Raw genomic sequence first — 22,130 nt, 5'->3', positions numbered from 1 at the left:
CAAGGAGAAAGGGAAGCAGAAGCAGACGAGGCAGGGAGCAGCAGGTGCCCGTGGACCACTGAGGGGAGACGAGGTTTGCGGACCTGCAAAGGCAACTTCTTGGTTGACGCTTTTTTTTTTTTTTTTTTTTTTAAAGAGAAAGAAGGTTTATTCAGGGAGATACACACTCCACAGCCAGAGTGTGGGCCATCTTGGAAGGCAAGAGAGGCCAGTTGATGCTTTTTAAACTCTGAAGAAAAGGCACTCAAGAAAGAGTAGAAGTGGTGCTTTAGGAAGGCTGGACACCGTAGCACATGGCAACGGTCAGCAAACCTCAGCCTGCACTCAGGATCCGGTGCTTGGTTTTGTAAATCCAGTTTTTTGCAGTGCAGCCATGCCTACTTGTTTATCCATTTTCTATCACTGCTGTCACCCTATGATGGCAGAGCTCAGCGGTTGCCACAGAGACCCTATGGCCTCGCAAAGCCTGAAATATTTACTCTCTGGCCCTTTACAGAAAAAGTTTCGTGACCCCTGGTGTGTGGGAAAGACTGAAACATGGTAATGCTAGATGAAGGTCAAGCATCCAGGAATGTTACTGTAACCCAAAGCGAGAGGTTCCTACACTGCAGTGAAGGCTGAGGAAAAGGTGAATGCGTGGGAAGTACACATTCTCCCCTCATCTTAAAACTCTCAGCCAGCTTGACCCGTCAGCTCTATAAGCCATGCCACCTCTGCTCCCTGCCCTGCTCTCCCCCACCCTAGTCCTGCCCCAGTGACTCATGACTCCCTTCTTCCATCCTTCCAACCTAAGCAGTCGCTAGGTGCTCTGTTCATGACTTTTCTAAATATTTTAGCCTTCTTCCTCTGCCTGGGTTACGATAAAAGCTTCCCCATTGATTTCCTTTCTCCCTCTGGCTGCCCTCAATGCTCCAGTCAGAGTTGACGTCCTAAAACTGTTATTACAATGCTCTTCTGAGCTTAAAACAAAACCCTGCGTTGGCTCTCTACTGCCTGCAGAATAAAATCAACTCCCTTACTCTGAATGTAAGAACTTCACAATCTGTCCCCCAGTAGCCTCCTGGCTTCATCTTCTACAACCCTGAAGTTTTCCCCACCCTACCCCGCATACCTTACTATTCTCCACTGCCCACACCGTACCTCAGCATCCGTTTAACGTTTCACTCTTCCCCACATCTCTTTCATAATATAATTTTGCACATGTTTTGCCTTCTGCCAGAAATGCTCTTCCCTCCCTTTTCTGCCTGACACACACCGACTTATATTTTAAATCCCTGCTTACCTGTTGCTGCCTATGTGATGCCATCCCTGAATTTCCCTGACACACACTCCATCTCCCAGGATTGCACTGCGTGTTGCTCCTATTTCCTTTGTAGTATAGACCATGCTGTATTACAACTGATAGCAAAATCAGGACTAGGTTATCTGCAAACGTGTTTACCTCTCCTACTAGACTGTGAGCTTGAAGGCAAGAATCGTGTTATATTTGTCTCTAGGTCCCAGGTGTCTAGTTTAGTGCCTAGCACGATGTAACCATTCTATAACTGGCTGTTTCAATCAGGGAGGTGGGAGGGAGGGAGGGAGAGAGAGAAGGTGCAAAGGATGGTATCCCTCTCTTTCTCTCCTAACAAGGCAAGGTCCTTTTAATCATCCTGTCCTTCATCACTATATTTTCGTCTTGAGCACCTACCGAGCGCCATCCTGGATCTAAAGATGAAAGAAACAGCCTCTGTCCCCAAGTTGTTCACAGCCGAGAAGATGAAGGAAAATAAGCAGAGACAGTTACAGTCTAGTTCACGTTTACGACTCATTTTCTGCTGGTTAATATTTTGGCAGCAGAGAACTTTCTGAGCCCCTCACCACTCCCTTTTTCTCACATAAATCGCTGTAGACTTTTAATTTCCTCCACGCTCCTCTCAGATTAGTTTGCTACCACATCATGCTCATGTTGCAAACTCTCAGCGACCAGAGAATAAATGCACCTCGTTCACTCTGGAATCCAAGATTCTTCAAGTCCACCTGCCTGTCACCTTACTTCACACTCCAGTTGCTCCTCTTCCACTAAGTCATGGGCTTTGATCTTCACCTTATGGGCAACAGGGAGCAGCTGATACGATTAGATTAGTATCATAAAAACATTTTTCTGGAAGCACATAAATTTGAAGGGGCAAGTTGGAAGACAGGAGACCCATTAGGAGGGCTGAAGCCAGAGATGAAAGGGCCTGGGCTAGTGAAGATGTAATCAGAGTTTGATTAAGAAATACTGGATGGTCAAGATATGGAAACAACCTAAATGTCCATTGACAGACGAATGGATAGAGAAGATGTGGTATATATATACGATGGAATATTACTCAGCCATGAAAAGAATGAAGTAAGGCCATTTGCAGCAACATGGAGGCAACTAGAGATTATCATACTAAGTGAAGTAAGTCAGACAGAGAAAGACAAATACCATATGACATCACTTATATGTGGAATTTAAAATATGACACAAATGAATTTATCTATGAAACAGAAACAGACTCACAGACATAGAGAACAGACTTGTGGGTGCCAAGGCCAGGACAGGGGGAGGGATGGAGTGGGAGTTTGGGGTTAGCAGATGCAAACTATTATGCATAGAACGGATAACCAACAAGGTCCTACCGTACAGCATAGGGAACTATATTCACAATGGAAAATAACACAAAAAGGAATGTATATATTTATGTATACCTGAACCACTTTTCTGTAGAGCAGAAGTTAACGCAACATTGTAAATCAACCATACTTTAATTTAAAAAAAAACGAAGAAATACTGGAGAGTGAACCTAAAGGATTTGGTGGCCAACAAATGTGGGAATGAAGAGAAAAGAGAGCCAAATATGATTCTGACATTCCTAGCCTGGAAAGGCAGAAGGAAAAGAATGCTATTTAACACAGACAGCTTGGCGGGAAGCACTTGCTTTGGAGTGTCCATAAGGCATCTAAGTAGTGATAACCAGAGGAATGGATGGTGCGGGTCTGAGCTTCACAGAAAGGGGAGAAGCGGTGGTGAAGGCTCATGCTTGCCCTGGGAGAGGAGGGGGGTGAACAGAAGAGTCACCTGCAGCAGCTGTAGAGTAAGAAGGGAAGAGGGCCACAAATGAAAATAGAGAACAGGTGGGGCTATTAGAACCCAGGAAGGAAAGTAACTGATACGGACCAGAAAGCAAGCAGGAGAAACAGGCATGTGACCACAACAACACCCCCAAGAAGTTGGAGGTGACCCCCGAAGAGGTCTTGGGTGACAATCTGGAGAGGAATTTCATCTGAATATTTGGAACAGAAGTCAAATTGCTGGGAGTCGAAAAGTCTCCAGAGATGATTTAGTCTTGCAAAGCTATGTTCTTAGCTTAATGAAAACCAAGGGAAAAGCTCATTAGAAAACGAGAGTACACAGAGAACTATATTCAATAACCTATGATAAACCATAATGGAAAAGAATATTAAAAAAAGAATGTCTTTATAGGTATACATGAATCACTTTGCTGTACAGCAGAAATGAACACACTGTGAATCAATTATACTTCAATAAAAAAATTAAAACTGAGAAAATAACATTGTAAATCAACTATACTCCAATAAACTTAAAATAGTAAAAAAAGACAAAAACAAAAACAATGCCATACTAAAAAAAAAAAAAAAGAAAGTAAATAATTATAGAAGGCCACCCCTGTCTGGCCTTTCTGAAAAGTAAGTTAATGTAAGGCCAAGGTATTTTTTGTGAAAAGTTTTTTAAGATAGCAAATATAATTGGCTGCCATTACTAGTAGCAATACAGAATACAGACACATCTGTGGGCATGAAAATTCAAATGAATACACAGAAATGGAAGAGCACCCGAAGGGTACTTACCGTATGAGAGAATCGTTTGGTCCTGCTAATAAAACGTTTGCCGTTATCACTTGCACTGCTAATGCCAAGTTCAAATATCCCAGGTATTTTAAAACCAAAGCTGAAACTAGACTTGCTAATTGTTGTCCTTGAGACATTATGTTCGAAATCTGAGTATGATTCATATGCTGTCAGTGCAAATTCATATTTGCCTTGGGTCTGAAGGAAGAAAAAAGAAAATGTTCCTTATGTCATTTGACTTACATCAGTTCAATTCAAGTCAACAGATACCCACTGTACTCTTACTATGTTCCAGGTACTAGACTAAGTGCTCCGGACACAAAATACTCAGAGGCGCCCACATCTCCACCCCCAGGGCTCTTGATCCAGCAGGAGAAACAGATGTGTCCAAGCTGATACTCAGAGGTGGGCGCTTGATTTGGACGTCAACTGACAGAAACATAGGAGAACATTCTGGGCTGTAGGCAGAGACGCGGGGGTGGGCAAGGGCAGGGTGTGGTCCAGAAACTGTAGGGCTGCTAGTGCAGTTGTATCAGAAGATACAAGGGTGAGGGGAAGACAAAGGTGCTATGAGAGGGTGTGCTGGCATCCAGACGCTGAGGCTCTGAATGACCTGTCAAAATGTGAGCTCAATCCAAGAACGAGCCAACCGAGGAAGCAGCTGAGCATCAGGAAGTTCGTAACGGGATGGAAGAGCGGCTGGGTTGGAAGGGGTGAATCTGGGGTCAGAGAGACAAGCCAATGCGGAGGCCGTAAGACGAGCTCAGTGAAGAAAGGCAGTGCAGGAGCGATGCAGGGACAGGGCAGCCAAGCGCCTTTGAGAACTTAGAGGAGCTGTTTGCTCGAAAATCAGTGCTCGTGGTGCTGTGCACAGGGAACTAAGGGCGCTGCCTCGGTGGCCTCCGAGTGACCAGCCCCAAAGCGTCTCCGCCCACACCCCACCGGCTTCTGGATACTTGCAGTCGCCATAACACCTCAGCTTCCGAGGAAGAAAAGCAGTTGTGATTCCGAGCGTGGCGGGGAGAAAGGCACCCAAGGTGGGAGGCACCATTTTCTCGTTGGGTAACCCTGGACATTGGCCTTAACCTCTCTGTGCCCCGGTTTCTTCATGTGTAAAATGGATATGATAACGGGTCCTTCATTGGGCTTGTTCTGAGGGTTGAGTTTATGTGGGTGAGACACTGTACAGTGCCTGGCACAGGGCTCAAAACACAGCTATGGAGAGAGGAAGCTCTATATCCTGCCTGGGCCAGGAGCTGTCTTTACCAGGAGGATAAACGGCTACTCTGAGATCCTCCCTTGAAAGCGGAGGCCACAGGGATGGAGCTGGACACCACGGGGGAGGGTGTGTTTGTCCCAAGGTGCATTTTGTCTTTTTCAGCCAATAACTATGAGTGGGGAGGGGAGCAGGAAAGGAGAGGGAGGAGGGGTAGCAGTCTAACCTCAGGACTGCACAATTTTAGACGTGAAAACTACCATCCACGTCATCCAGTCCAGCCCCTCCTTTTACAGATGAGGAAACTGAGGCACAGAGAAGAGCAGGAACTTAGCCTAAAGAACAACTGGGACCTGTGACAGAGCCAGGCCTGGCACCCAAGTCTCTCCCTCAGTCTCAGGTGTGTGTGTCACACTGTAACACAGTCTATTCTAAACCCCACTTCCTGTGAGATTGCTTTTAAGTCTGCTTGTTAATAACACAGGCTTATCTTGGTAGAGCATTTTATAACTTAAAAAAATGCTTAGAACAAAGCCTGGTTCTAATAGGCAAGGACTTGATAATAAGAGTTAACACTTCCTGTCATCTGGCTGTCTCTGGACACTAGGATTCTTGCATGTCTGTCACGATGATTCTAGTATCACCTGGCATCTGAAACATCTATCTCTTTGCCACTCAATTGACTACATTTATTCAAACCACTGACTCATGATTCCAGTCACAAGGTTAAGTCGCTTGTGTCACTTCCTACCCCACTGACCGTTTGCTCTTCCATCACTGATATAATTCTTTGTCTGTAATGTCTATATAAACTCTGGAAGTCTAGGTAGGGTGTCCCAGCTGTCATACCAATGTTTATATGTGAAAGTCTGTGAAATTTTCCAAAGGCAAAATAAAGTATGGACCTTACAGTATCTGTATTTGCTTTTGGTACAAATATGAAACTGAAGCTACCAGTCTTCTCTATCTATGGCTATAAATAAAAAACAAAAATAGCCTTTTTATCATCCCCCCCAAAAAAGAAGAGTTAGCACTTCCTGAGACTCACCAATTAAACCAGGTATTGTGTGTGCTAAGCATTTACACTCACTAATCACCTCACTAATCCTCTGCGTGCAGGTAGAAGCTTTATAACTCCCATTTTAAAGACAGGAAAACGGAGGCGCAGAGCCTTTAAGATGATACAGATGGTAAGTTGCAAAGGCATCTGTGAGACTCCAAATCCTAAGCTATGCCCGTCTCTTCACGGGAGCTTTTGTTATTACTGTTAGTATGATTATGGCTACTCCATCTCTGTACTGCCTTTACTATACATGGCATGTCAGCCTCACCACTGTGTCCAGAGGAAGGGACCACCCATTTTACGTATGAAGAATTGAAGCTCAGAGAGAAAAAGCGATGCATCGGCGCTCGCCCAGCAGGCAGGCTGTAGGCCGGGTCTGGATCCATGCTACTGGCTGCTCTGCCAGTGTCCCTGCCATGGCCCTGTGGTGGCTTCCTGGCCGGCACATACCTGTGGGATGAAGTTTTCCACATTGTATGGCTTCCGAAACCTCGTGTTGAGTATGTAATGGGGGGAGCAGGCACCGGCGTAATACCTGTGATCGAGAACTGGGCCCTCCAAGTTGTTTGTGAACAAATTTATCCTGCAGGGAAGAGGCGGAGAAGGGTAAGAGGTGAGGGTGTAATCCCAACTGGTAGACCTACTAAAGGACAGCCAAATTCCTTGGTACGGCACTCAAGGCCCTCAATATCTGGATGAAACCAGCTTTCCGGCTTCATCTCTGGACACTCCCAGCCACACTCACAAAGCCAGTCCCTTACTACTTGGGGGTGTTCTTCCTCCAGTCTGCTTTGCTCCTCTCCTGTGTAAGGGCTGTTCCCTACGCCTAAATGCCCTTCCAGCCATTCACTGTTTTATCTCTCACTTATCTCTCAAGAATGGGTTCCGTCGTTGTCTGTCGTGGGCAGCCTTCACTGACACTTGTACCAAGCTGCGTGCATTAGAGGTCCTCATTAGACCCCGTGCTTGCCCCATTCATGTATTTATTGTTCTGCACCCACTGCAGGTGCCTTCTAAGAATGGTCTAGCATGGGAGGCAAGAACATGGACTCTGCAGCCAGATGCCTGGGGTCAAATTCCTGCTCTGCCATTTACGAGTTCTGTAACCTTGGGTACACCAGTTAACCTCTCTGTACCTCAGTCTCCTCATTCGTAAAATGGGAACAAAGAAAATCTTATCTCTTGGAGTGGTTGTGAGGATTACACGTGTCCATATTTGTTAAGTGCTTAGAACACTACTTGGTCTGTGATAAAGGCTTGTTATTATTTACGTGTCTGTTGTCTCCCCTAGATTCTGTGCTCCTTGGGGATGGTGGTTTTCTTCTTAATTTCTGTATGACCCCCATCACAAGACACTAAATTAATTCCCATTTACTGAGGGTCTAACTGGAAACAGACACAGTCACAGATGGCTCAGGGCATCACCTTACTCAATGTCCCTGAAGTCCTGGATGCTATTATGTCCATTTAGAAAGAATGAAAATACTGTCTCTAATTTGACATTCTTTCTCACCGCCTCCTAAGAAGCCTCCATTCCTGGAGGCTTGTTCTTGCCGACCATGCTAGACCATTCTTGGAAGTCTGCTTTGACTACTACCGACAGCCATTTTTTTGTTCAAAGGAGCTCTGTCTCCTTTTAGCTTCTGCCTGTTGGCCTGTTCTGCTCTACCAGAATTGTCTTAGGCTCTCCTGTGACAGAGTTTCTTGTAGCATAATAATGTATATTCTTTTTTTTTTTTTTGTGGTACGTGGGCCTCTCACTGTTTTGGCCTCTCCCGTTGCGGAGCATAGGCTCTGGACGTGCAGGCTCAGCGGCCATGGCTCACGGGCCCAGCCGCTCCGCGGCATGTGGGATCCTCCCGGACCGGGGCACGAACCCACGCCCCCTGCATCGGCAGGCGGACTCCCAACCACCGCGCCACCAGAGAAGCCCCATTTATTTTTTTAATACTGTAATAATCAATTACACATATTGGCTCACTGAATCCATGGGTATTATTATTATACCCATTTAACAGATGAGGAAAGTGAGGCACAGAGAGGGCAACCGAACTGCCCAGCAGCTGGCAGGGCCAGGACTCAAAGTCTGAGTGTCTTAAGTCAAGGGCAGAGTCTGCTTTCTTCCCACCACACGCATGCCTGCTGTCTCTTGTGTATTAGTTTATTACCACGGCATTAGCTTATGCATCCCTCACAGATTGGAAAGAAGGGTATTACTAACTTCCGTCTACAAATGACAAAACTAAGGCACCGCACAGACAAGTGCCTCAGCCAGGGTCCCGTGGCCTGTGAGCCGTATTTCTGCCCCTCCTGCAGGGTCCAGTCAGCCTCTGCTACTGGCTCTGAATGTCCACTCTGTCACCCTCTTTGCCGTGTGACTCCTGAGAACTCTCTTAACTTTCCAGGCCTCAGTTTCCTTATCGAGGAGATGGGACTTATAGTCACTAGTTTCTAAGGAGGTCCTGAGAGGAGGTTTTCCCCACCTGAGGCGTCTGTATCTCTAATGACAACCTTTCAGGATGGAGGTCTGACGTTCATTTAGGAAGAGGGAGAACCCCATCCAGGGCCACTCTGCTCCCCACACTGCGTCACACACGCTGATTTGTGAGGCGTCTGAAGGGAGGCCCTCCTCCTCCCCTGGAGGCTGAGAGGCTGCAGAGCACAGCAGGAGAGGAGGGTGGGCACCAGGGCAGTCTGGTCCCTTCTGACCCCTCACCTCCCCGGAGGATTTAACCGACTCAGAGGCCCCCAGATTGGCTGCACACAGAGTGGCTGCAGAGCCGTGCTGGAAATGCACGCCTTCACCGGCTAATTGCTTAGCAGCTTCTCCTCTGGGCCAGCCCGATGAGAAACAGATAAACCTCCCTCGCAGCTGTCAAGGGGATTCAAAGGTAATGCTTCCCGCTAGCTATCTATTTTACCTTTGGTAGTGTATATATGTCCATGCCACTCTCTCGCTTTGTCACAGCTTACCCTTCCCACTCCCTGTATCCTCAAGTCCATTCTCTAGTAGGTCTGTGTCTTTATTCCTGTCTTACCTCTACTTTGTTATAAAGCAGAAACTAACACACCATTGTAAAGCAATTATACTCCAATAAAGATGTTAAAAAAAAAAAAAAAGGTAATGCTTAGAAAGTACCTAACACAGTCACAGAGCAGGTGTCAAATAACCCTTCCCCCAGCCCTCGCGTGGAGCCTCCGCGGCCCCAACACACAGCTCTGCCCTCCATGCTCCCTCCCTGCAGCCGCGTAGGTCCATCTCTCTGTGGGATGTGCTCCCGGAGGCCCTGGGTCTGTCCTCAGGGAGCAGCGCAAGCATCCACGTACACCCCTGCCTTTTTCAGAAAGGAAAACGGAGCCACTCTTTACAGGTCCATCCCTGGTTCTTCTCCAGAATCACATTTAACTGTGTGCCCTTCCAGCTCTACAACAGAAGGCGGTAACTTACCCACTGGCCAGGCTGCCAATGGCCCAGTATTGGTCCATTTCCTGCTGACATTTTTTATAAATCCTTCTACAGTTCCCCTCATCTGACTGGTCTCCACAGTCGTTGTCCCCGTTACAAAGAAGTCTGCGGTTTACACACCTCCCTGGAATGGAGAAAGGGGGTTACCCACGGTCCGAGGCCAGTAAGATGCGGGGGGACTCACATGGTTTGAGACCCACTGTGGGCCGGACACTTTGCTGCGCCTTTAATGCTCTGTTTGCATTAGTCCTCATGTATACGGGTGGGTGGGTAATGGAATCCACAGTTTAACCCCCCAAAGAAGCCAGTGTTATATTTCTGAAAGTACTTGAGGGCAGATCCACTAGGCAGGGGTCGAGTGGCCAGACAGGAAGGAAGGCTGGACTCCTCTGCTTGGCACTGGTGAGAGGTGGTGGGTTCGGTGGGCCCTATAATAGTACTAGTCGTGGGACCTTCCAAATGTTACCTGACCCCACCCCCCGCCTCAATGTACTCATCTGTAAAATAGAGACTCCATCATACCTACCCCCTAGGGTTGCTGGGGATTTAAATGAATGAAACAGTACTGGCTCATGGTAAGTGCTGGATGTGTGTTGTTATTACTATTATTAGTGTTTGGATGGTCCAAATGCACATTGCTGGTAAGTACTGGCAGGAGGATTGGAACCTATAGTTTTCTTATCACAAACTCTCCCCACTAAACCACACTGCCTTCAATACCAGAGCCATTCGGACTACTTTTATTTTTTTTTGCGGTACGCGGGCCTCTCACCGCCGTGGCCTCTCCCGTTGCGGAGCACAGGCTCCGGACGCGCAGGCTCAGCGGCCATGGCTCACGGGCCCAGCCGCTCCACGGCATGTGGGATCCTCCCGGACCGGGGCATGAACCCGTGTCCCCTGCAGCAGCAGGCGGACTCTCAATCACTGCGCCACCAGGGAAGCGCCGGACTACTTTTAGATGATAAAATTATTTGGACTGTATGTTTAAAATTATTTGCTTCCTTGAAACTCTTTTCCCCATTGACTTGACTTCCTTTCTTATTTGTATATTCTTGCGGGATAAAGCCCATAAGACAGGTAACCTTTTTTCCTCAGATGTGTCTGGTCATTTTTAACCAATGTTTTGGGGTATTAAAGGCAGAAGAGTAACAATCTGGTTTTCATATGTTCCTTACAAGGCATTGAAACTAAAGCCTGCCCTAATAACCATTGTGGCTTTGGTCAGAATCATGGAACTCTGGTCATAATTAGTCTATGGACACCCTGTAAAAGTCTTTCAGATTTATTGGATGGAGTTTCGCCTTTGCAATAAGCCCTAGAAATTGCTCTAATTCTTTCTGAGAAGATCCCTAAGCACAGTCCACATGGTTACAGAGAATGTAGAGAGGTGCAACTCCCATCTAGATAATTTGGGTCAAAACACTCTGATTTTTGCTGGAGCCTTGGAGAAACAGAGGCATACGTTTGCCTGAATGAGCTAGAGGAATGAATTGGAAAGACAAGTGTTTACTTAGCTCTGCCACTGATGATTATTCATTTGTGCGCGCCTTCCTCCCTTCCTTCCCTCTGTCTGCCCGTTCATCTGTCTTTTCTTTTTTTCCCTTGCTTCCTTTAATCGAAAATGTTTTATGACTATCTCATGGGTTAAGGGTTATGCTGTACTTGGCGATACAGAAGTGCAGGGACCACCTCACCAAAGAGCTTTCAGAGATAAATGATGCTACCCACCCTATTTTTTTTTTTTTTTTTTGCGGTACGCGGGCCTCTTACTGCTGTGGCCTCTCCCGTTGCGGAGCACAGGCTCCGGACGCGCAGGCTCAGCGGCCATGGCTCACGGGCCCAGCCGCTCCGCGGCATGTGGGATCTTCCCGGACCGGGGCACGAACCCGTGTCCCCTGCATCGGCAGGCGGACTCTCAACCACTGCGCCACCAGGGAAGCCCTACCCACACTATTTAACTGTTGCAGGTGGCTTTGCTACATTGCATTTAGCCTCAAACCTCTGAGAAAGCCAGCAGAACTCAGGGTCTGCAAAGAGCTTTCACATCCATTGTGTCACTTGATGTTTATGGCAAACTTGTAAGGTATTAACATCACTTCTGATTTTCTCTTTAGAGAACCAACAAGTGAGAAGGTTAAGTGATTTCTCTAAATTACAAAGTCAAAGTAAGATTTAACTCGGGAGCTCTTATTCTAGCACACATAATTTTGGCGTCCATAATGTCAGTGAATGTAATTTGAATTCCCCGATTCCTAATTGTACCTCCTCCACTTACCTGCTATATGATGTTGCGTGAGTAACTTCTCCAAGTCTCAATTTCTCAATTTGTAAAATGGGGGTAATATTAACACCTACAGCGTAGGGTTGTTTTTATGAAATAATACGTGTAAAAAGAGGTCAAGGAGGCCTCCTGACCTGACACAGGACCGTGATCTTGAGCACCAGGCAATGGCCAGTCCTCCCACCATCATGTGCCATTGGCTCACTGGATAGCTTGCCCCTCCCGCTCCTGCGTCCCTTTATACCTGTCTGCGCACACACAAAGCCTTCACAGCGCACTTGACTTCTGCATGGCCTGTTGGAAACACAGTCTTCAACTTCCTTGTCAGAGAAGGTGCACGGTTCCCCATGGAACTGAGAGGGCTGGAGCAAGTCGGCATGTCTGTACTGTAGCAGAGAGGAGCATGGTGAGCCAAGGGCGGAGCCTTGGAGACCTGGGGAGCTAAGGGGTACACTTAGGGATCTATATTGCCATTGGCCGGTTGTCTATTTCAGATAGACTGGGAGCCCTCTGAGGGCAGGGACCTTATCTTCAGTTTCTGCATCCACAGTGATCAGTAAAGATTTGCTACATGTGGGGAAAGCGTGGGCTTTGGACTCAAAGGTAGTAAGTGCCTTGATGCAGCCAGTTCAGTCTTTCAGCTTGATTAATCCAATGGGTTGATTCAAGTATTCTCATTTACTAAGTAGCTTATAACACAAAAGCATGCACTTTGGAGCCACTGACTCTGATACTTTTTAGTTACGTGATATCAGGTAAGCTACTGAAGCATTGTGATCTCAATTTACTCATCTATAAAATGGGGATAATGAATTACCTAAATATACAGTTATGGAGTTTCAATTATATGTGTGAGATATATATGAAACCTCATGTTGTCTGGTACACAGGAGGCACTCAATTGCTTGTGCTCATTTTTCTTTTTAATTCTTAATAATTTTTAGCGGTCAATATTTCTCTATCTCTAGATTGTTTATTCCAGAAATAGGGATTGGATTTCCAAACTTTTGATTGAGCCACCCAATGTTAGGTGCTACTTATGCTTGTTTGGTTTTGATCATAATCATGCCCTCTGGGCTGCCCTCGAGGAGGCTGCAGATGGTGGTGGTGGTGATGATGGTCAACACCAGGCAGTGACAACACAGTGCGACGGGTGCCACGAGAGGGGCCGTACCGAGCGCTCTGTAAACGCAGAGGGGAATCCGCAGTGCAGTCTTAGGAGACAGTGAAGCGACATCTAAGCTAAGCCCCAGAGGGTGAGTAGACACGTCAGGCAAACACGGAGAGCTGGCTGAGGAGGAGAGAGAAGGGCAATCTGGGTGGAGGGAACCGCTGTGCCAAAGCTGAGAGACTAGACAGTATGCACCTTGTTCCAGGAAACAAGAAGAAATCCATCACAGCTGGAGTGAAGAGTGAAGGAGGGAGAGTGGCAAGAGATGGAGGGAGACATAGCCAGGAGCAGGCGAGGCAGGGCCTCCCAGGCCTCAGGAAGGCTGGATTTAGTACTTCATTATGGGGAAATGAGAAACCACTGCAGAGGAAGGAAATGATCAGATTTGGGTGGCGTCCGAATGGTAGCTGCAGTCAAGATTTTGGTACCACCAAAGGGGGCAAAGCAGGACAGCAGCCCCTTTACAGACTGACATGTTAAGCAGCCACACTTATCACGCGCATGGTATCTGGAAATCTAGAAAAGAAACACAGACAAGCATCCACCCATGGTCCTTTGCTTTCCCAGAGTCTTGCTTCCTGGAAGGCAGAGGCTAGCAGGACAGGGATAAGGTCTGCAAAGAAGATGCTAGAAGACTAGCCCCAGGCACCAGAGACAAAATGGGTTTGAGGAGTGTGGAGATGACGGAGGAAAGACACCTCCCAATTCCAGTCGAAAGGTTTTGATGAACTCCCAGCCACTGACCCGGCAGACAGCAGTGATGTACACTGAGGGACCATGTGTGGCAAAGTCTGAGTGCAGAGCTCTGTCTGGCTGAGTGCGTGGATGGATGGACGGCTCATGCTGGGTCTTCCTGGTTTATGGTGCAGATGAAGCAATTATCCAGATAACTGGATCCATGTTGATCACATCAGCAATAATGCCTACTTTGGGAACTGGATAAGCCTACAGGGCTCTCCACATGGATCCAATTAAGCGTGCAATTGTCCTGGGCCTACTTCCACAGCCTCTTTAGAGTCCCAGCCCATGGCTGGCTCAGTTTCCCAAGGAGCCGGGGAAATGAGAACCGTTCCCTTTTCTCTGACACATCCTGTTCTTAGAGCTGGCTCCTGGGTCAGCCCTCCCGTGACAACGAAGATCGAAGAACAAATACTGCAGAGACTGTGTGTTTTGACTGGTAGAATGCTAGACAAGGAGGCCAGCGGCCTGAGTTCAAGGTCTGTTTTTTGCTACTGGGTGAACCCAAGAAATCACTTACCTGCTCTGGGTCTCTATGTATCTGCCTAACAGAAAGTGTAACAGTTATCCTCCCTTCCTTATAGAGATGTCAAGAAATATGATGAGATCAGACAACACATGTTCATGGAGCACCTCCTACATGCCAGACATTGGCCTATACACTGAAGATACAGTATTGAATACGTTTTTAAGCACTCACCATTTAATGGAAAGACCAATAATAAAAGAAAAGTAAATGATAAGTCTTAGGATACAGGAGGAATAAGGAGCTATTGTAGTTCATAAAAGGGTATCTATCTAAGGGCAAGGAGGGCTGAGAAGTCAGGGAAAGCTTCTCAAAAGAGGCGGCCGCTAAGCAGTTTCAAATCATGAGTAGGTGTTAGCTGGTGAAGGAGGGGGAAAGGTCACTCCAGCCTAAGAAAGCGGCATGAATAAGGGAACAGACAGAGTGTGAAATGTGCAGGAAAATACACGTGTCCTGTGTGCTGGCATGGGGGCTGTTCTATGGAGACGTAGGCCCGGACTAAGGCATGGGGGGCCTTGAACACCATGAGTCTGGACTTGATCCTAAGGGCCATGCATAGACTTTGGATGTCCAAGCTGGGGACAGACTGGCCAGACTTTCGTTTTCAATAGCTCCCCTGGCTGCACCATGAAAGATGGATTGAAAGAGCAAGGTTGGAGGTAGGAAGTCTAATTAAGAAGCTGCTAATGGGAGCAAGGACAGATATGCTTGGAAAAAATCTGAAAGATCGAAGAAAGGATCTGACTGCTCCTTGGAAACTCAGAGGAATAAAATCCATTAATTAAATCAGCCAACATTTACCCAGGTCCCACTATGATGCAGGCACTGTCAGTAATGCCTCAGACGATCTTGCTGAGAATTAGGGCTCCTGGAAGCTCAGAGGTCTCCCAAGGCCTGGGTACCTACCCTTTTCTTCTGACAAGGATCACACGTGGTCCAGGAGGACCAGCCGGACAGTTCGCAATCAATAGGCATTGAGGTGACATCCACACTCCGCGTCTGTCTAGTCCTGGCGAGGCTCTCGTTGACTGCATTTGACTCAAGAGAGGGTGGCCTTTCACCCCTAAAAGGTCATCATAGAGAAGAGAGTCAAGTATCAGAAGGGAATTAAATATACCTCCAACCACCTGTCTGTCCATTCAATAAATATATATTTGCTCATTTGTGCAAGGCTATTCCTTTATCAGTCAAGTGGAGGTTAATTCACTCAACAAGTGTTTTTGAACCCCCAGTTACTGCCTGACATTACGGCTAGCTAGGTTCAGAAGAGTGCTGAACTCTGATCAGAAGACAGTCCATCAGGAGCTGGATAATCTTGGTCTGGTTTTTCAACCTCTGTGAGCTTCCCTTTTCTCACCTATATGATATAATGAGAGAATCATACCTAGCTCATTAGGCTATTTGTAGGATTAAATAAGAAAGTATATGTGAAAGCACTTTATCAACGCTAAAGTGCTTTAGATATGCAGGGATTACAACCACAGCTAGATGTATGACCTCAAGCAATACCCTCCCCATCTTGGGGCCTCTGTTTTATCCCCTGGAAAATGAGAAGTTTGGACGAGGTGGTCTTTAAGTTGCCCTCTCACATTAAGAGTCTACAAAATTTGGTCTGAGAACAAACAATGTTCAGGATACCATGCTAAAGAGGATACAGAGAATTATAAGACACAGGTTTTTCCTTCTGGAACTCACAGTTTCGCTTAGGATAGGAAAAGAGAAACATGCCTCACGCCTTAGCTCTTCCGGACTTTATCCGGTAGGCAAGGTTTTTAAGCATGCAGGCTCCACGGTCAGAGCTGAGCTTTAGGACATCACTGTGGCTGCAGTATGGAGGCTGGGTGGAGGTGGGAAGAGCCCTGAGGCAGGAAATGCAGGTAGGAGGCTCGAGCAGTGGTACCAATGAGTGATGTGAGGCTGTACCATTGCAGCATCCAGGGGAGACAGAATGGGGAAGACAGACTTACTAGAGATTCTCCAGTGGAATGGATAGAGTGATGGGTAATAGGATGGGGGGTGTGGGTTAGAGAGAGGAACAGGTTTAGGTTGATGCTGGTTTCTAGTTTGAGTGGGTGGGTGAGTGGGGAACTCAGGAGCAAAGGAATCTGTCGAGGATGATGGAGTTGGGACAAACGGAGTTCCAGGTGTCTGTGGAACACCTACGTAGAGTCATTTGATAAATAGTCCCTACATAGTTTTGGAACTCAGGAGAGGGATTTGTACTAGGGATACAGATCTGATCATGAAAAGCTTTGGGAGAGGATAAGACTGTTCTTGAGAGACGCCGGCCAAGGACAAGACCGTGGGAAACATAAGCACAACCAGCAGACAAGGAGAGACTGGTGTCTGCCAGGCCAGGGCGAGGACAGTACATAGGGGTGGGTAGGGGATGGGGTGAGGCCAGTGGGGCGGGGGGATGGGAGAGGCAGATGGTGTCACATCTGCAGAGCCGTCAAGCAATACGAGATCTGAAATCTGTCTAGAAGATAAGGCAACACTTTTTGTTGAGTTCCTGGCAGTCTTGGGACATCGAGTAAAAGAGGGAATGAACGGGCATGTTATTTAATCTGCCTAGGCATCTGGTTTCCCCATGTGTAATACGATGGGTATAGTATGGTTTCTCTTTTTCTTCCATCTGAAGGAATGTATAACACTGCAAGATTCTTTGTAATTTGCGTTTCTTTTCAAGGTAAAAAGGGACAAGAGAAGAGAAAGAGAATTAAGATTTGCTGAGCGCCCAGGACATGTCAGATCCTGCCTGAGATGTTTCACCCATGCCATCTCATCTAATCCTGACAGCAATGCTAGAAGGCAGCAACCTTCCAGAGAGATGAGGGAAATGGCCGAGAGCCATGCAGCTGGTATGTGGTCATGCTGGGGTCTGAGCCGAGGTCTGCTCAACTCTAGTCTCTGTTAGGTCCATTTCTCTATGCTGCCCGTAGGGGAAGCAGGCCAGCATCCACTCTGCCAGTCCCCTATCTCCACGCAAGGGCTCTTGCATCCCTGTGTCCAAGATTCATTCATTACAGAGCATCACATAGTTTCCACTGTCTCGAAATTTTAACATATCACTCCAGACAAGGTCATTAACCATACGTTCTCACTTGGCAACAGTCCTAAAAAAGAGGATGATATTAACTACAGTGAAATGTATCTCCATGACCACCCGAGATCAGCAAAAATCAATTGCCTAGTAAAGCTGGATCTTTAATGAAAGGTCAAAGACTAGTGGGAACCACAGGTGTAGAGTCTTTAAAATGGTTACTCGAGGCAGGATGCTGCCCAGCGGCTGGGGGCTTCAGAACGTGCTCTTATCTACTAATCTGCCAGGTTTGACAAAACAATATTGTCTGTGATTTGTCTTCTCCTAAGTACGAATTTGACAGCTCTGCAGGGTATCCTCTTTCTGTTGCCACTAAGAAATAGTTACATTGTGTTTTTAGCAACTTTCCACCCAATTCAGGCCACAGTGGAGACTAAGTAGATAAATAATGTGCACACTTGCCATTAAGAGTCACAATTATTTTCCCCTCTGAGATGTGAAAGCCTGTTAATGGGCAAGATGATCACTTACAGAAGGAACTTGGTAAAAAGTGGTAACAACCACCAGATCTCTTTTCATTATGGAGGTGGCAATACAATGACGTGATCAGCTGAATAAACAGCATGTTTGTAAATTACATTGGATAAATGTGTGTGGTTTATTAGTACTATAAAATGCAAATCGGAAAGCAAGGCTAGCATTAAATTGCATCTTTAATTCCTGGGACTAGCATGGACCCAACAGAGGACAGGGGCAGTCAGGACCTCTGTGTATGGTTATTATAACATGTGCCTTCACGCTGTGAATTTACAGAGATGAACCAGATGGACGTTCTGACCAACTGCCTTGACTTCTGTCATTCAAAATTCTCTGTGTATTTTTAATGTTGAAAAATTAAACATGCCCAGAGAAGTACAGAAAACAAAATAATAAATACTCAGGTATTCACAAAACAGCATTGGCAATTGTTAACATTTTGGTACACTTCCTTCAAGTCTTTTTTTTTACATAAAAAATAACCTTATAAATTTGACGTCTGTGGTTTTACACCAGCCCCAGTTCACTTTCCTCTCTTCTTCAGAGGATACTACTGTCATGAATTTGCTGTACATCCTTCCAGTTTTTTAAATGTTTACATACATACACACACAACACATAGCGTTGCTTTTGTGGGCTGCACTCATACTGGACATAGTATTCTATAACTTGCTTTTGTCAATCAACATTGTATTTCTGGCCTATCCATGTTGATTCATAAAGAGGTCTTGTTTCTTTCTTTTATCGACATGTTCCATCATAAGACATACACTGCATTCAACTTATTCTTTTTGAGGGATGTTTATATATTTTTTTCATGTTTTGCAATTGCAAACAATGCTACAGCAAACACCCTTCTACAAGTCCTTGGAACGTATCCTCTACGTAAGGACTGGCAAGGAGGTACCTGCCATTCCTCGAGGTGCATGGAATGCAGCTGCCAGCAGGAGGACATATTTCACTTGGTTCCTGTCTCCTACTCTCTTTCTAACAGGAGTCTCTGATCAAAATAAAGATGGACCCATCACGTACGGCAGGATTAGGTCAGCAGTAAATTGCGAGCCATAAGCTTACATAGACAGGGTGCATCAATACATTTTGGCTTTCTGTAGAAATGCCCTGACACAACAACTTTCTTGTCACACACAATTTGTTAGGCAGCTGCATCCTTTGCAAATAGCATCCTTCCTCTTTGCTGGAAGGGGCAGCTTCTGGGTGGTGGATTTTCAATTTCTCTTCTCTGTGTCATTTGCTATTGTAGAAATGAAATTTAAAGCAAACTCTCAAGGTAACAAACGTGTGGTCCAGAGATAGAGAAATGGCCTGGGAGTCCAGAAAGTCAGATCCACAATGCAGGTGGAGAAGAGATAATGCATTAGCAAGAGGCAGAAAGATACAGGGGCTCTGGAACCAGAAAAAAAACAGATATGAATCCATATTCTGTTATATTGATACACTAGGTGAGGAACCTAGAGATAGTTCTCTCTCCAAATCTCAGTCTCCCTCTCTGTAAACTATAAACAATAGCACTTATCTCAAATAGCTTTGAGAATTAGACTTAATATACCTCAGTGCCTGGCACAGAGTGGCAATAAGCAAACATAAGTCTTAAGATGACATGATGAGTATTTCATTTGACTTGATTACAAGAGTAACTAAAAACAGAAACCTTTCTTAGCTAGTACAAAGGAGGTCTCAGCATTTCCTGTTGCAGAACTGAAGGCTATTCCTCCACTTCGTGTATGGAATTCAAACACATGCCACGTTCAAGACTGCTCCATGGAATCGTGGGTAGAGGCCAGAGCACTAAACCTGGATTCAGGTAAGGGTTTGAGACTCATGAGATATGAATGAATCTCTTCTCTTCTCTGAGGACCCGTTTGCTCTTCTACATAGTGAGTAAGGATAACACCCCATCTCATGACATCGCTGGATGATTAAGCAAGGTTTCCCAACCTGTTGTCTATACTCACCCACTCACATCTCCACTTCCTACCTCTGGGTGAACTTCCTATATATAAGTCTGACTGTGTCGATCGATCCTTTGCTTAAAACCCTTCCATGGCTCCCCATTGCCTAGAGGATAAGGTTCAAGCTCCTTGGCTGGTGTACAGGCACCAACCCCTGCCCCAGCTCCACCCAGGATCTGACTCCTGCTGACTCTTCCTTGGTCCCATCTCTGGCAGCTCCCCACTTTGACCTGTGCTCAAGGCTTACTGAAGTAGATGTGTGGCTTCAGGAACAAGCCAGGCTCTCTCATCTCCCTTTGATAATCATAATGCCTATTATTCATTGAGTGCCCAATGGGTAGCAAACACTCATCACCCTAGTCTCGGGGTGGTGCCCAATGGGGGCTGAGTGCTCAACAGAGCTGACACCAGGGGGTGCGTACGGGTACCAGGTGCTCCCCCCGTGGGAGACTGTGCGCACACAGCTTTTATGGAATGAGTAAGAGGAATGGCATTAACAGTCCTTCTTCCCACGGATGGCTCACAAGGAGCCTAGGACAGCTGACAGCTTAGCCTCTGATGGTAGCGGCTTCTCCTGTACCAGAAGGATCCCCCAATTGCCATGTCACTGGTGCTCCTTTCAGTGGAGCCCACGTTTGAACTTTCACTCAGATTAAGTTTGAGCTTTCAACTCAGATATTTGTTTTTAGTCTGTTTTGCAGCCTATTAACAAATACCAAAAAAAGTATGAAATAAATTAGCTAGCATTTAACTGCGGCGAACATCTGGAATGTGCGCGTGTATGTGTGAGAAAGAGAGAGGGAGAGCGAGACCGAGAGAGAGAGAGAGAGAGAGAGAGAGAGAGAGAGAGAGAGAGAGAGAATGCAGGAGCCTGAGAACAAAGAGTTTAGGTTGACGAGCAGGTAGGGTAGGTCACTCTCATATTAAAATCATTGTTATGAACTGGCTTTTTTCCCCATACATAACAATCCTTTTGCATAAAGAATCATGCCAAGAATGAATACAGAACAAGTATTCTCAGCATGACAAAATACATTTAAACATGTCAGTTTCCTACAAGAACTTTTGTTGAAGTTGGTCGCTGGGTTCCACAACAATTTGAAGAGTTGTTGATATTATTTTATCAGACGCATGCAAATTGCTTCAGGAGATGTTCCTTATTTAATAGGCATGTGACAAGGAGAGGGTCACTATGATGTTGCTTTATGTTCCCCGTCATAGTAGTGATCAGGGAATCATTTGGAACCATCACTTACCTGGAACCCGGCAAACCGAGACATGCCAGGGCAGCACAGAGGAGAAACAGCTCTGCCGGTGCCCTCCAAGCCCACACCCTGGATGTCTTCATTTTCTCTATGCGACAGGAGATCTGACTGAGGCTCCTGGATCCATGAAGAGCCTGCCCAGGGAGTGCTACTGTCAGCTTCTGTCCCCAGAGAGCAAACAGTCGGGCAAAGTAAACAGAACGCCACCAGTAACCAGAAATGCCTTAGACTTTGCACGGACAGAAGACTTATCTGTGACTCCAGAAACCAATGAGAATGATGGGAAAATGTGCTGCAGCTTGGTTTTTATTCATGTGTAACAGACTCTGGGGTAAGCAGCTGAGAGGACAGACAGTTAGTGAGGCGAAAAGGACTGGGCTCTAGGTCCGGACTGCCTGGGTTCAAATCCTTTCTCTGCCACAGCTTTGGGACCTTGGGCAAGTCACTTTACTCCTATGCCTCAGTTTCCTCACTTGGAAAGTGGTGAGGATCAAATAAGTGCATACAAATAAAGCGCTTAGAACAGGCCTGTGCTGGGCACTCAGACAAGTGAGCTGTTGTTACTAAGTAAATACAGGGTCTGGAGTCAGACAGGCCAGGCTTCGAATTCCGGTTTGCCTCTTTCTAGGCAAGTCAACTGATTTTGAGCAAGTCAGTAAGAGGCTGTAGAGCTTTAGAGCCCATCTAACTGAGTTCAAATTCTCTCTGTATCTTTCAACAGCTGTGGACCCAGGGCAAATTATGAACCTCTCTGGGCCCAAATGTCTTCATCTACAAAACAGGGATAAAATAGTACCCACCTCACAGGATTGTGGTGAATATTAGATAAATTGAAAGTTTTAAAGCACTTTGAACAGTGCCGGCACATACTATGTTCTCTCTCTATAAGTGAGATGATATATATATCATATATATCATATATATATGATCATCTCAATCTATAAGTGAGATGATATATATATATCATATATATAT

The 22,130-nt window shown here is 46.1% G+C and overlaps 1 protein-coding gene across 1 annotated transcript in view; it reads right to left on the bottom strand.

The window, feature by feature from the left end:
• C8B (complement C8 beta chain) overlaps window positions 1-21,379 on the bottom strand; it is a 40,438-nt gene extending 19,059 nt beyond the window's left edge. The window contains exons 1-6 of the mRNA XM_082834374.1: window positions 21,147-21,379; window positions 15,247-15,403; window positions 12,150-12,291; window positions 9,607-9,748; window positions 6,609-6,741; window positions 3,880-4,077 (exon numbers count right to left, since the gene is read on the bottom strand). Of these exons, the coding sequence (XP_082690500.1) occupies window positions 3,880-4,077; window positions 6,609-6,741; window positions 9,607-9,748; window positions 12,150-12,291; window positions 15,247-15,403; window positions 21,147-21,238 (864 nt within the window). The 5' untranslated portion in view covers window positions 21,239-21,379. The remainder of the gene's footprint in view (window positions 1-3,879; window positions 4,078-6,608; window positions 6,742-9,606; window positions 9,749-12,149; window positions 12,292-15,246; window positions 15,404-21,146) is intronic.
• Window positions 21,380-22,130: the final 751 nt, after the last annotated feature.

Source organism: Leucopleurus acutus (assembly GCF_964270905.1).
Source record: "Leucopleurus acutus genome assembly, chromosome: 2".
Lineage (NCBI taxonomy): Eukaryota > Metazoa > Chordata > Mammalia > Artiodactyla > Delphinidae > Leucopleurus > Leucopleurus acutus.
This window is presented reverse-complemented; position numbering and strand designations above follow the sequence as displayed.